The 14,334-nt window shown below is 63.4% G+C and overlaps 1 protein-coding gene across 8 annotated transcripts in view; it reads right to left on the reverse strand.

Moving 5' to 3' along the window:
- Positions 1–14,334, reverse strand: part of GRAMD4 (GRAM domain containing 4) — a 74,339-nt gene that overhangs the window by 17,962 nt on the left and 42,043 nt on the right. For 4 of the 8 annotated variants that reach the window (XM_021091363.1, XM_021091362.1, XM_021091364.1 and 1 more), the window contains exons 4-5: positions 8,968–9,060; positions 1,218–1,338 (exon numbers count right to left, since the gene is read on the reverse strand). In XM_021091363.1, coding sequence (XP_020947022.1) covers positions 1,218–1,338; positions 8,968–9,060 — 214 coding nt within the window. Of the gene's footprint in view, positions 1–1,217; positions 1,339–2,635; positions 2,679–8,967; positions 9,061–14,334 lie in introns of all 8 variants that reach the window. The other 4 variants (XM_021091367.1, XM_021091368.1, XM_021091366.1 and 1 more) reach the window with 2 other exon arrangements.

A 14,334-nucleotide genomic window follows, 5' to 3' on the forward strand; every position in this document is an offset into this window, starting at 1 on the left:
CCGGGAGCAAACCCCAGGGCAGGCCCCGGACAGGGTCTGAGCTCAGGCTGGTGAAGGTCAAAGGCAGTGTCTCCACTTCGCTTTCAGACCCATAACTGCAGACAGCTTCGCCTTATCAAGCAAGTTTAAACCGGGGCAATCTTCCAGGAATTTTCTTAAAACTCAAAAGAGAGGTTTGTACAGACACAGAGACCATGTTTCAGTCCTGCAGATGAAGTGTGTGCCTGTGTGTGCCCAGGGGTGACGGGCCCCTGCACACGCCTGCCCACCCTGGACGGCCGGTGGCCCCAGACGGACTCCGGGATGACAAGGGAAGAGGAAGCCCCTGCCCCAGAACCCACCTCTCCCTGCCTCTCTCCTCCCTCAGGCCTCAGCTTCCAGAAGGTTCCTAAGCCGAACCCCCATGGCGAGCAGGGCAGCAGCCCCTCCACGCTTCTGGGACCCTCAGCTTCTACTTCCTTGGTCCTGCCTGGACGTTGCTTTCTGTAACCCCCAGCAGCCCCGAATGACAGACCTCTCTATCGCCTCAGAACTGACCAGGGGCCAGGGACAACGATTAAAGCCCCAGCGTGGGTGGGGTGGCAGAGGGCGGGACGTGGAAGACACGGACCCTGCAAAGGGAGCTGGCACACGGGGTCAGCTCAGGCCAGGCTGGCCCGGTCCCACCATGGAAGCGTGGCCTCCAGGTATGGCTTCCAGTAAAGCCGGGTATAAACTGCCTCAGACAGATGCGTGTCAGTGGGGGTGACGGTGCTGCGAGAGGTCACAAGAGGCCAGGCCCCGCACGGAGCACGCCCCACACCCAGGCAAGCGTCCAGGGCCGGGCCGGGCCTGGATCTCCCCCGCCCCCGGTCATCATCAAATGTACCACTCACCCCCGGACGCTCGTGACGCCCAGGTCCAGCAGGGGCTGGGGGACACCCCCGCTCAGCAGAGCCCTCAGGACCCCCGGCCTGGCACCTGCACACACAGACCCCTGGGGGGTCAGGAGGGCGACTGGACCTGAGTTCTCCCCGAGACCAGAAGGGTGAGGGGAGGGGACAGAGGGCTCCCAAAGGGACTGAGACGGCCTCATCCATGAGGAGGACAGGGCACTGGGGGCCTGGGAGTGCCGGCTCGCAGGCCTGGCCTCCTCAGGGTTTGAGCAGGGTCTTGGCTCAGGAGACCCCCGCCCACTGAGAGGGCAACGCTGCCCCCTGGCCCTCCCTCCTCCTCACCTGGCCTTCAGCACTTCCTGGACCTTCTGCTCCAGCTCCATCCGCCGCTGCCGCTCCCGGTCCAGCTCCTGCCGCAGCATCTCGGCGTTGGTTTCTTCTCGCAGCTTCCGGAGCTCCTCCTCTGTCAGGGGAGAGAAGCCAGGTAGACATCTTCCTGGCTTGCAGACAGCTGCCTTTTCGTTCTGTCTTGTTGTTTGCCACATGTGCGGCATGCGGAAGTTCCCAGGCCAGGACTTGAACCCCCACCACAGCAGCAACCTGCACCGCAGCAGTGACAACGCAGGCTCCTCAACCCGCCGAGCCGCCCAGGCTGTGCCCTCTCATGGAAGAGACGGAGCTCTGCCACCTGCTCCTCTGCTTAGGCCACGAACGCCATCGTGGGCCCCACCCTCGTGACCTGATCTAACCTCAGTCACCTGCCCAGGGCCCAACTCGTATGACCACCCCACGGGGCTGAGGGCTCCATGTATGCCCTTTCAGGGGGGCACACACTCAGCCCATAACAGGGTATGAGGTCAGGCGGGCTGGCCCCCGAGCCCAGGCTCTCAGCCAGGACACCGTGCGGACAGGCCAGCTGCCCAGCCATGGCCTCGCCTGGTCTGGATGTCCACACGCAGGACGCCTGGCTGCTCTGCCCTGGTACAGTCACACTGTGACTCGCTCCAGAATCCGCATGTGTGCGTGTGCACACACGCAGGCACACACACACACAACATCCCCTTTGGTTTTGAGGTGCCACGAGCACGGCTCAGAGGTTTCCAACTAGCGAGCCGGCTTAGAGGAGCCAGCAGCCGGCAGAAGCGCCCCCCCGACCCCTGCTTCCTAGGAGGTGAACGTGGCCATGCTCCTTCTGCTTCAATCTGCACCAGAGAACAATGCCCCCCCCCCAACCCCAGGCAGGGCCAGAAGCCCTCCGGTCCTCACTCCCCTTCCCCGCAGGCCTCACTGCACTCAGACACCCAGGCTCTAAGTCTGGCTTTGGGCAAGAAGGTTCCAGGTGACCTGAACCAGCCACATGTCCCAGGAGACACCTGAGCAGCCGCCCAGCCCACGCTCCCAGGTCAGGTCTCCTCCCGCCTCCAGGCTGAGAGCAGGCTGAGGAGTGGACCATCTGGGTGAAGCCCGGGCTCCGCCTCCGGGGGCGACAGAGGGAGCTGTGCCCAGGGAGCTGGTCAGAGAGCCAGGGCGCTGACGCTGGGTGCAGAGAGCATAGGAGAAGGGTGAGCGAGAAGGTTCCAGGGCCCACTCCGTACACAGTCTGGTTCTACACTCGTCCCCCAAACACTCCAGCCGCCTCTAGGAAGAAGTGGGTCAGGGACGAGGAAGAGGCCCAGGGCAGCCGGTCCTCAGCGCTTCGTGGGAACAGGCGTGCTCCTGAGCCCGGTCCCCGACCAGGGCGGGGATTCCGGCTCGCCTACCTGGGCACGGACCGTGGGCAGGGAGGCCCAGCCAGGCTGCGGGCTGCAGGGACGATGGGAGCAAAGAGCACACGGGGAGGTTAAGAAAGAACCCCCTCCATCCCCCTCCCATCACCCCCCCATCACCATCCCCCCTCCACCACCCCCATAACCTCTCTCCATCACCCCAACACCCCCATCGCCCCCATCGCCCCCCCATCACCCCCTATCACCTCCATCCCCCCCCCATCACCACCATGGGAGAACTGAGCTCGCCACCCACTGTGCACTTGCTCAGGCAAGGGGCCCAAGGTCACGAGCAGAAGCAGGTGGCCCGGCTGCGGTACCAGACCAGAGCCCCAAGCAGCGGGAAGAGCACCTGCTGACTCAAGAGGGAGGGCTCAGGGCCGGGCCTGGGAGTCGGTCCGCACTCAGCACCTGTCAGCCCTGAGCACCTGCTGAAGGAGCGTTTCTAAACTGAGTATGTGGTGGACTCATTCTGGTCACAGTCCCACCATGACACGGTCCTCACCCCCTCTGCCCACCTCCTGCATCTCCTAGACACGAGCCCTCGCTCCTTGGGGCTCTGGACAGAACCCTGGAGGGGCCGCCACCCGCGGGATGGGCAGGCGACACGTGGAAGACAGAGGACCTTGTACTTAGAAGAGGCACCGGCGGCTGCCACCTCCACCCTCGCCCGGCTCCACCAGGGCCCAAGGGCAAGGCTGCCCACGTCCAAATGGGACAGGTGCCAGGTAAGGCGGGGGCGTGGCCACGGCAGGCCCAACACGTGCCCGTGGCCCAGCCACAATCCCACGTGGAGGGTAAACCTCAACAGACACCCACCCCCCACACAGGCGGCAAGTCGAAGGCCAAGGCCGTAGGCCGGCCCCGCCACGGGCAGCTGCTTTGGGTCGATGATCCCATTTCCCCCTTTTAGCAAACAGTTGAAATTGCAAAACAAACCTGATGGCCTGGGCCACGCTGAACTGGAGCCACTGAGGGCACTGGGCAGCCTCGTGCGCCAGGCACGCTCTGGACATTGGTGATAAAGAAGCGACCAAAACAGAGCGACGCTGGCGGGGTGGGGGGTGGGGCTGAGAACAGCCCTGCTCAGTGAGCCTGAGCAGAGGGCATATGAGACCGGGGCTGCGGAGGAAAACAGCCCAGTGGACCTGAGGGGAGAACGTCCAGCTGGAGGGGTGGCACCTGCCAGAGTCCCTGAGGGGGCCACAAGGGCCCACACGGGCCCCCGCGGGGCAGGGACTCCCTCTCTCACCTGCGGCTCAGCCCACGGTCAGTATGCTTTTCCCCGAGACTCGACTCCTCCAGGTGGCTTGGTGGCAATGACAACAGCCCACACGGGTGAGGTGCTGGCTCCTGATTGCTCTGCAGGTGTAACTCAACAGCAGCTGCAGGCACGGCCCTGCCTCACCTGCAGGTGCCGCCTCCCAGGCCCGGGCTGGGAGCCCCAGCAGTGGGGCCTCAGCGCTTGGCCTGCGGCGTCCACGCTGGGAGCCCTCGGGGGTGTCAGCTGGCAGCCCAACGGCCGGTCGAACCCCAGACACCCAGCCCACACCCCCACCGGCTGTTCCCAAGGGCGGCCTTTTCCACAGCCACAGAGAAAACACAGCGGCGCCGAGAGAGCAGCCCAGACAGAGTGACACGAGCTCTGACAATGGCAATGGAGGAACAACACGCCGGCCTGGGACAGGGGCAGCTGGCTGAGCCAGCACCGGGACAGCCCTGGGTCAGGGTCCCGGGCCTGCCCGATGGGTCCAAGACTGGTGTGCGTGCAGCAGGGGGCTCCAGGACCCGCCTGGGGGTCATCCCAGTGCCAGCTCTAACCCCACATCAGCCCAAGCGTGGCCAGTGGCAGCTGCGGTCCAGGGGGTGGGTCACAGACCATATGCTGACCGTGGGGTGGACGAGCAGCAATTAAAATTCCCCAAGAGCACTCCCGAGACCCAAGAATGTGCCTGATTAATTCACCAACAGCGGGCTGAGGGCTGGAGCCGGGGGAGTCAGGATACCCTTGAGGTTGCCCAGCGCCCAGGCTGCAGGACAGCCTCCGCGACCCTCGCTGCCCGTCAAGGGAGACTCTCCCTGGCCTGGAAACTCCTTTCTGGATGAGACAGGGCTCAGGGGACCAGCAGCATTTTTTGCTGTCCTGGCCGCCTCAGCAGACCTGGGGACACAGGGCTGAGCCCGAGACCCTGAAAGTCAGGCCAAGGTCAGCACGACAGCCCCAGGTCCCAGACACAGCCAGGCTGGCAGAGCGGCTGTGTGGCAGGGCCCCCCCACAAAGCCACTGGGAGACTGAGATAGGTCAAAGGTCAGGAGACCCCACTGACCCCAGGGTCTGCCTGGAGCGGGGGCAGGAAGGAGAGGGGCCGGCCCCACCTCCCACCTGGGGAGTTCGTGACTCCTCAGATTTTGCCACTGACCAGTGACAAATATTTAGACTCGCTGAGTGCCGGGACCCATCTGCTCGGTAAATATTTGGAAGGCCTGGGCCTCCGCGGGGCCACGCCTACTGGAAGTGCCTGCCCCAGCAGTGTCTGCGTCTGTGTCGCCGTGTTCTGCACACCCTGCTGGCCCCTCCCGCCGACATCCCCTGGGAGAAGACCCTCAGACAAGGGGGCCAGGAGGCCACATGCCAACCCCACGGGAGCCGTGCCCCTTGGCGCCTGGCAGCCGGCATCCTCCAGAGATGCCTCCTGTCTCAGGGAAGGAGCCCTTGCATGGCCGAGGGTCTCAAGGCAGAAGGGCTGCCACCCGCTGACCTCGGTCCCTCCCAGGGGCGCAAAGTATAGACACCACCCAGCTCCAGGGCTGCCGGGAGCCAGGCCCCGGACCCCCACCTGCTCTCAGCCTGGCCAATTCACAGCAGAGGGACCTGTGCTGGGGCAGAGAGGACCTCACCCCCAGGCACCCCAAATGCACGTACCCTGCTGGTTCCTCACTGGCCCTCAGCTCCCCTCACACTCTCCAGTCTGACTCCAAACACCCGTCAGGGGCTCCTCTGAAAGCCTCGGTCAGAACTCTGTCCAGCTGAAAACCAGGAGGGGCTCCAGGGCAGCCAGGCAGGGGGTCCTCCCGGTTCAAGCCCCCACCCCTACTCCAGCTCCGACTCCCTCTGCTCCCCTTCTCAGCTTTGCTTTTTGGGTTCAAGCTACAGGAAGAGGAAGCGTGTTAGGACCCAGACGCCGCCAGAGTCTGATCCTGCCCCAGGACCTCTGCACATGCTGGCGCCCCTCAGCCTCAGTGCTGACTTGGACGCCACCTCCCCTGAGAGGCCTTCCTGACACCCCCACCCCCCCGCAACATGTCCCTCTGTCATTTTCTCTCATGGGTCTTGCTCTTCCCTGTCGGGGACAACACGGGATTCCCAGAGGTGACGCAGCTCTACGGGGGGCGGGGGGGGACGCTCAGCAAACACGCCCCCTGGTAAACACGCCGCGTTCCTAGGTCACCTTCGACTGCAGTGTCCCTGACTCAGGCCCCAGAGGGAGGAGCCCTGAGGGAAGAGCTTCGCTGTGGGTGACGGCCCAGGACCCAGCCTGGCTCAAGGGGAGGCAGGAAAGACGGGGCGGTGGTGGACGGACACTGGGCAGCGGGGGCCACACAGCACATTCTCAGCAGCGAACGGCGGGATGCCCCAGGCTGGCCGAGAATCAGGCAGAGAGGACACGGCGGGGGGCAGAGAGGGCCATGCTGGGAATCCAACCAACAGCGCCAAGGGCGAGTGGCCAGCCACCGGCCAGCAGGAGGCCACCAGCACCTGAGGGGCGTGTGCACCCTGCCTGGGCCCCACATCTCCAGCCTCGGCCTCCCCACCTCGTACAGGGCTCCTGGGGACCCCGGCCCCGAGGACGAAGGACTCAAGGGCCGATGTCCTCGCACACAACGCCTGCTGGGGCTCCCGACAGAGCCCCTCACCGGCCCTGCCTCCCCACGGGCACCCTCACCCTCGCCCTCCTGGGCCTTCCCAGGCCAGTGCTCTGTGCAGCCGGGACCAGGGAGCTCCCCTCCTCCCAGGAACCCTCCAGGCCTGGGAGAGGACAGTGGCCCTGCAGGCAGGGACCTCGGACACTGCCTGGTAAACCCCTCGTCCTTCCCGCCTTGTCCAGGTGCCTCTTTCCTGGTGGCACAGAGACAGCTAAGCAAATAAAAGGACCAGTGTTCTGTTTCTCTCTGACAAGTCCTTTCTCTGAGCACGTGTCCCCAAGGCCACCCGACCCTCCCTGGGCCTGAAATGCTGATTAGACCCCAGGACGCCGGCTGTCACAGGCCTGTTCCCTCCAGCGACACACTCAGGTTGATGGCGGGGCGAGCACAGGACAGGGACCACACAGAGCCCCGCCGTCAAGGCTCCTTCTCCGCTTGGAGAGAAGACGCAGGCCAGCTTGCCGCCAGGCGCAAGGGGCTGAGCTGCTCACTCGGAAGGCGGCCCGTCTCGCCTGGTCTCCCAGGGGGAGCCGTGGCCTCCGGCCCCCGGATCTCTCCTCAGGCCGCCCACCCGAGATGCCCTCCGACCGTGGAGCAAGATCACGGCCTTTTCCGGAGTCGCCCAGCCTTCCGGCCACAGGCCCTGCACGCCACCTGCCACAGCAACGGGCTCCAAGGGGCCCCTGCTCCACGGGTCAGGGCCCGAGAGGGTCTGGTGTGGTGGTGGTGGGGGGCAACGCCACACACAGGGCCGGGGGAGCCCCTCAAACAGCCCCCACGTTAATTTCCTACTGCTGCCGTCGCCACACGTGGCGTACGTGTGTCCCCTTACAGCTCTCGAGTCCAGGCTGAGACGGGTCTCGAGGGGCTAAGGTCGAGGGCAGGGCCGGCTCCTTCCAGATGCTCCAGGAGAGAATCCATTTCCTGGCCTTTTCCTGCCTCCGGAGGTGCTCTCGTCCCTTGGCTGGTGACCCTGAGCCATGGGGGACATCCCTCCGACCTCTGACGCTGACCCCCCACCTCCCCCCCACGAGAACCCCTGTGCAGACACCGGGTCCACCTGGGCGGTCCGGAGTAACCCCGACTCGGGTCCTTAGTTCAGCCACGTCTCCAAGGTCCCTTCTGCCATGCAAGGGGACACAGCTGCAGTCCTGGCCATTAGTACCTGGACATTTTAGGGACCATGGTTCTGCCCACCACACAGCTCCTCCAGACAAAACTCGGGCCGTGGAGGGTCCACCGGCTGTGGGAGGGTTTGCCTGACCCAGGTCGCACAGACCCCAGCCTGGGTCCCCTCCCACCTCAACTGCGCCCCACACACCAAGGCAGGATTTGCCAAATGCCCCACAGATGCTTCCACCGACTTCACCAAACTCTCACAGTGCCAGTGCCAGCAGAGAGGGCATCCTGGAGTCACATTTGCCATGAGCCTGTGACCTCCACAAGCCTGTCCTGATGGAGGCCCACTTGGGCGGCTCTTCTGAGCCTCTGCACCTCTGCGGACACACGGGGAGGGGCAGGACAGGTTACTTCATACCTGGCGGCAGCTAAGTCACAGGCGGGGGTCCCTGGGAGGAGGAGCCACACCTAGTGCACCAGGCCACAGAGCCACACACCCAGCATATTCAGGCCACGGGCCACGCCCAGCAATCAGACCTCAGAGCCACGCCCAGCACATCAGGCCACAGGGCCACACCCCCATCAGACCACAGAGCCACACCTGGCACACGAGACCTCGGAGCCCACAGGGCGGGCAAAACCACTGCACTGGCAGTCATGGGTCCTGCCCAGCTCATGTGGCAAAGCTCCCAGGCTGATGATTCTCTCCTTTTGGAGGCCTAGTGCCAACTCTGTGGCATCTGCTGACCTGGCAGGCGGCCTGGGGCCAGCCAGGGAGTGGTAAGGAAGCCTGCGAGAGGCCAGGGAGCCAGAATGCCTGCCCGAGATGTGACTCAGCACCTCACCCCTTCTAAGATCGGAGGGCGCACCTGGGAGAGAGGTGTGCACCCTAATGCATGGGTTCCCTCCCTGGGCTCCCGCTCAGCAGGACACCCACGTGAGCCAAGCCCGGCAGCCCGCTGCACGCGCCCAGGAAACGGGGGCCAGCTCCCCGGGAACGCAGCCTGCCCCCACCCACCTTCCACGAGAGCCGTCGAGCAGCAGAATGTAACAGACAAGTGGGGAGGCTGGGGCTGCTCTGGGAGCCCAGGGGGACCCTCGGACACACAGGTGTTGTCTCACTTTCTGAAGCTTGGTTTCTGCACCCAAAATGTCCCCTTTTGTACAGCCCGGGTCCAACTGAGCCTGATGGCCCTCTAACACGAGCTTTCAGGGACCCCAACAAGGCTGCTTTACCAACCACAGCCTTCAAAGGGACCTGGCAAAATGGGCTATGGACTCACGGGGGCAAGAGCCACATATGGCATTTCCTGTGGCAGTCACCCACGACGAGCTGGCCGGCCACCCACTTGGTCCAGGCTGCACCGTCCCCGAGGCTGTGAAAAGGGAAGGGCCACCAAACTGAGCAGTGACTCTAGACGCACCTCCATCAGCCACAGCCACCCTGACTCGGGGACCGGGGAGCCAGAGGGGACAGCCAGGGCCGTGCCCCCCCACGCCCAGGCAGCAGAGCCACAGCCCAACCCACTGCCCCAGCCCCCAGGGACGCCACGGGAGGAAGGGACAAGCTTCGAGGTTATTTTTAAACCTGTGAAAGTAGAACTCTCAAGCAAGAGTCCTCTTGGCGCACAATTCGACAGGCCCAGCCACAGCCAAAAATAAAAATCAAGAGATAATCCTTAAATAAAACTTCCCACCAGCCAGGTGCGCAAAGGCAGGGGCCCCTGGCAAAGCCATTTCTGCCTCCCGGCCAGGTGGGGGCTGCACACCCGGCGGCCCCACCCAGTCCCAGGGTCTGCCCTCCACCCCCTCCTCAACTCTCCCCGACCCCAGGCCTCCGGCCCCCCAGCCCAATTCAACTCCCTGCCACCACCTCGACCTTTCTAGAAGGTGGAGCCATGCCCTCCGGAAGCGCCCAGGGAAACCAGGGGAGAAGCAGCCTCATCCGCCCCTTCCCAGTTCATCCCAGGAAAGGCGGCCTTGGCGGTGAGCTTCCCTCTGCACCTTCGCCGCCATCTCCTCACGGCTGCGCTGCCGCTCGGAGGGAACATATGCAGCGACGAGCAGAGCCTCCGCCCCGACGGCTGGGCCGCCAGGAAGCAGCACCGCTTTAAGCTCTTCCATCCCCCGCGCTGGCTGCGGCCTCCCGCGGGCACCCCACTGCCTCTCAGGCACATTTCAGGAAACCGACTGTGGGTTGGGGCTGAAGCAGCAGTGCGGTAAAACATCTCCCGTGCCAAAGAAGAAGAAACAGGACCCCAGCCCGTGTCTTCACCCGGAACGGCTGATTGTCAGGAACCGACCGCTGCGCCTCCGTGAGAGGTGCTGCGCGGATCCCAGGTCCGGGCCCTGGGGCCCCGGCCGGCACAGAACCGGGACCGGCGCGTCCCCAGCCCCCACCCCACGGCTCTGCTCCAACCAAGCACTCAGGTCCAGCTGGGCGCCGAGCCAGGACGGCCTGGTGGGGTCACCTCGCCTCTGCCCCACGGGGAGGCAGGGCGGGACATCCGCAAGGAATAATCAAGGGGCAGGTTCTCCCCGGGCAGCGGGAGTGACCTAGAAACACGAAATTCAGAGCCAGCCCAGTGGGTCAGACGTGGAACTATTAGGGGCCAGTTTCCTTTTTCCCCAGATGAATTCTACACGATCCGGACACACGGTCTCATCTCTTCCTTCATGTGCAGGTTTCACAAAAGGCCAGAAACCGTTTAATCAGCATGTCGCTACGGAGCCAGAATGGTCCGACCCAGTCTCGGCTCAGTATCACTGAACAAACAGGGAAAGCAGGGTTGGTTTTGGTTTTGGTTTTTGAGCCAGATCCCAGGGGGACAGCTGCAGGCCCAGGTCCGGAGGGTGGGTCAGCGGTATCTGATCCAGGCCACACTGAACCCCACCGCCTTCGGATGGTGCCCGTTGGAGAGACACCTCCAGCAGCAGGGGCCCCCGAGCCCTCCTGTCGTCAGACATCCAAGGTCTTCCTTGGCCCGACTCTTCCAGGCTGGTGCCCGGAAACTTCATCCCTCCAGGACCCTCTGCTCAGCCTGGGCACCCACAGGGAGGCCCTTTGGGCCACAGGGGGCAGACCCCCCGCCCCCTACCCCACCCCCTGCTGGCCTCCTGGACCAGCTCCTCCTGGCAGCCCTTCCACAAGGTCAGAGCCGGCCACGCCGCCCACCATGTGTCGGGGCAGGAAGGGGAGCAGAGGGGTAAAGGGCCCCCTCTTCCAGAGTCACCCTCCCCAGGGACCAGCGTCAGGCCCAGAGAGGATGGCTCCAGACCCCCAGGACGTGGCCCCCAGAGGGACACCCTCCGGCACATCCAGGGAGACGTCCTCGAGCCTCACATTCTCACGGGACTGCCCGCGGTCAGGAGCCTCGGGCTCAGCCCAGCGGCCCTCTGAGCACTTTCCCTCCGAGGTTCCCATGTCACTGAGGGGAAGGGCCCGTGCACACAGAGCACCGTGCTGCAGAACCTCCCTTCCAGAGCCTGCATCCAGCAGGTGGTCCACAGATGCATCCAGCAGGTGATCCACAGATGCATCCAGCAGGTGATCCACAGATGCGCACTCCTGCCCAGAAACGGTGGAGTCGGGTGTGTCCGCGCTCCAAAAGCAGGAGCAACTGAACTGCGCTTCGGGCTTCAATGGAAATGCATGCGATGCTTTTCACTTATTCATGCGCTTCGTGAACAAATGGAGGACCCTGCCCCCCGTCCTGAGCCAGAAGGCATTTCAGCTCCCATTCTTCTTCCTCTGCCATCTCTTCCCAGGCACATTTGTCCTCGTCAATATTTAATAACTGAAGACAGCCGCGGCGAACCCGGGCTATTTCCTCTCCTCCGAGAAGAACAGTCTGCTTTCTGGAAGCGCTACCGACAACTGAATGGAACTTTAAAACCCTGGCCACTTAGGCATTTTACAGACGGGGGTGCATAGGTCCCGGAATGGCTGAATGTCCACAGCCACCTGCTCCCTCAGCGTGACTCGGGAACCTCTGAGAAGCTCAGTCCCAGCTCCAGAGCCGGGCTCCTTCCCTGCCCCATGTGGGCACGGTGCCCTGCAGACCAGGGCCCGGGGCAGCCACGCCAGCTCACAGGTACAGGCTCAGCGGCAACCACGACACCTCCGTGGGTCCCGAGGGTGGATGCGTGCTCTCCTGCACATCTACTCCCCGGATACTGAGACGGACAAGAGTGCAGAGGGAGGGACTGGCTCTCTGATTAGCTTTTCCTGCAACGCATCCTTCTAACGCTGGGCTCCTATCAGGTCCAGGTACCATGGCAGACACTTGGCTATGGAAACAAGCGCAGCCCAGGCTGTAAGGTGCAAACAGCCTGGGAAGAAGCACCGGTAACCACGGAACGGGCTGGACCGTAACCATGCAACAAGGACGGGGGCCAGCAGGTTGCCCACCCCCCAAACTCCCAGCAGATGCAGGTAGAACAAGGACAGGGATCAGCTCTGAGGACCATGCTGGAGGGACCTCTGGGACGCAACATCAGCGTGGAGCAAGCGAGAACACCCCACATTTACCTAAGGGCGGGAGGGAGGCACAGACGGACATATTTGCTTCTAGAAAAAATTTGGAGTTTCCTAGGGATGCCGGGGATTGGGGATCCAGCGTTGTCTCTGCTGTGGCTCAGGTTCAAGCCCTGGCCCGGGAACTTCTGCATGCAGGGGGTACAGCGATAACATCAACAAAAATTCAATGGAAGGATGAAGTCCAATTAAGAGACAACTGGGGGTGTGTCCTGGGGGCCTAGTGGTTAAGGTTCTGGCCTGTCACTGCTGTGGCTCAGGTTCAAGCCCTGGCCGGGAACTTCTGTAGGCCACGGGTGCCACCAAGAAAAAAAAAGAAGACGACGGCTGGTTATCTACAGGGGGAGAGGGGAATGGGGAGTTGAGGGAGAGAAATTCAATTTCTCTAAATACACCTTGACTTTGGAACCACGCAAACAATTGCAGATTACTAAAAAAATCAACTTACTTTGATAAAGAGCTCTCTACCGCCGGCAAATGGGGACAACACGACACCACGGACCTCCTGGTCAGAGGCACCGAGGAGGCAACGTCACACCTGTGATCTCTGCCTGCATCTCATGGCAGACAAACGCCGCCATGACGGCGGTCCCTCTGAGCACCAGTGAGGGGCTCACCACGGCAAGGAGGACTCATAAACTACATTTAAATGCACCAAAACACCCCCCAAAAGCCCAACGCCCTCACCGGCCACCTCTAAACAGAGCATCTACCCGCTGTTTGGCAGCTGGAAAATCAAGGGAAAAACTCAAGCACGTCTCCTGCCTTCCGCTGCTCTCCGAACTCTGCCCCGGAGCAGACGGTTCGGTTTCCAGAAACATGTTGCTTAATAAATGGAGAAAGAGCCCTGCAAGTCAAAAACCACCCTAGCCAGCTCTCAGGAGAGACGGGAGGAAGCTCGTGACATGGAGGCGAGAAAGGCCCAGAGGGGATCCGTCCCACCAGCACCGGCTCAGGCCCCTCCCCAAAGGGCAGAAAGAGAGGTGGAGGGCACCAGCGAGTGACGATGGCAGAGGCACACCCACCGGCCCGAGGCGGCACCTGGTCTGCCGACCCCAGAGAGTCAGAAACAGTGATGAGAATGGGGGGATTCGAGCCTAAACTGGGTATCCGATGACATTCCAGAAACCTTGGTTTTTTTCAGTTGAGACTCTGGACTTGGGCTTTTTGTTTTTAAAGCACAATGAGCTATCTGCTCAACTATTTACAGTCCAGTGATAGAAGGCTGGCTGGGAGGTGCTTCAAAAGACGGAGGGAGAGGGGGCGTAGGTGGGGGTGGAGGCCGCCAGCCTGGCCGCCAGCCAAGCACTGCTGAAACGCACGGGGGAGTGTGACAGGCGCGTCACACCCCGCCCTGTTTCGGATCTGTTTGCAATTCCCCATATTTAACAAAGAAAGCCAAGCATCAGTGCCCCGCACCCCGGGCTGTCCAAGCAGAACCCGCACTTGGCCGCCAGGAGCTTCCCCAGAGAGCAACGAGGCCTTTCTCCGGAACGACACGGAGGACAGACTCCGGGACCAGAGGACCAGCCTGGCGGCAACGCTGACCCAGGGTCTCCCTTCCCTTTTCAGCACCGATCAGCTCGGCTCGACTCAGGCGGCCCCGCGGGTCACAGCTCTACCGCCCAATGGCCTCCGATGGATGCTTGCCTGGCCCGCAGCCCCTCTCTGCCCGAGGCCTCGCGCTGCCCCTCCCGGCCGGGGTGGGAGCCCCCTCTGACGCCTCCTAGACCCTGCCCCCCGGAAGAGCACCTGGCTCGGCTGGTTCCTCGAGCCCCCGCAGAAGCACCAGCCTGTCCACCTGACCCACGCGAGGGGCGCCACAAGGCTGCGCCTGCAGCCCCCGGGAGCAGGGCCGCCCTGAGCTCAGCACAGGCCAGGGGCACGGGCACCGGGACCCACCTAGGCAGACCCATCACCAGCAGCCCTGGCAGCCCCGGCCGCCCCGGCCTGGCCCCGTCTCCCCAGCCAGTTCGGCGACAACCTCGGACCCGTGGCGGGATCGAGTCACTCCACAGCGCCATCCTCAGGCCCTCGGGCCAGCGCTGGCCGGCAGCGTGCAGCCGGGCACACGCACAGGGTTCACGCACATATACACGTTCCGCACACGCGC

Source organism: Sus scrofa, chromosome 5, assembly GCF_000003025.6.
Source record: "Sus scrofa isolate TJ Tabasco breed Duroc chromosome 5, Sscrofa11.1, whole genome shotgun sequence".
Lineage (NCBI taxonomy): Eukaryota > Metazoa > Chordata > Mammalia > Artiodactyla > Suidae > Sus > Sus scrofa.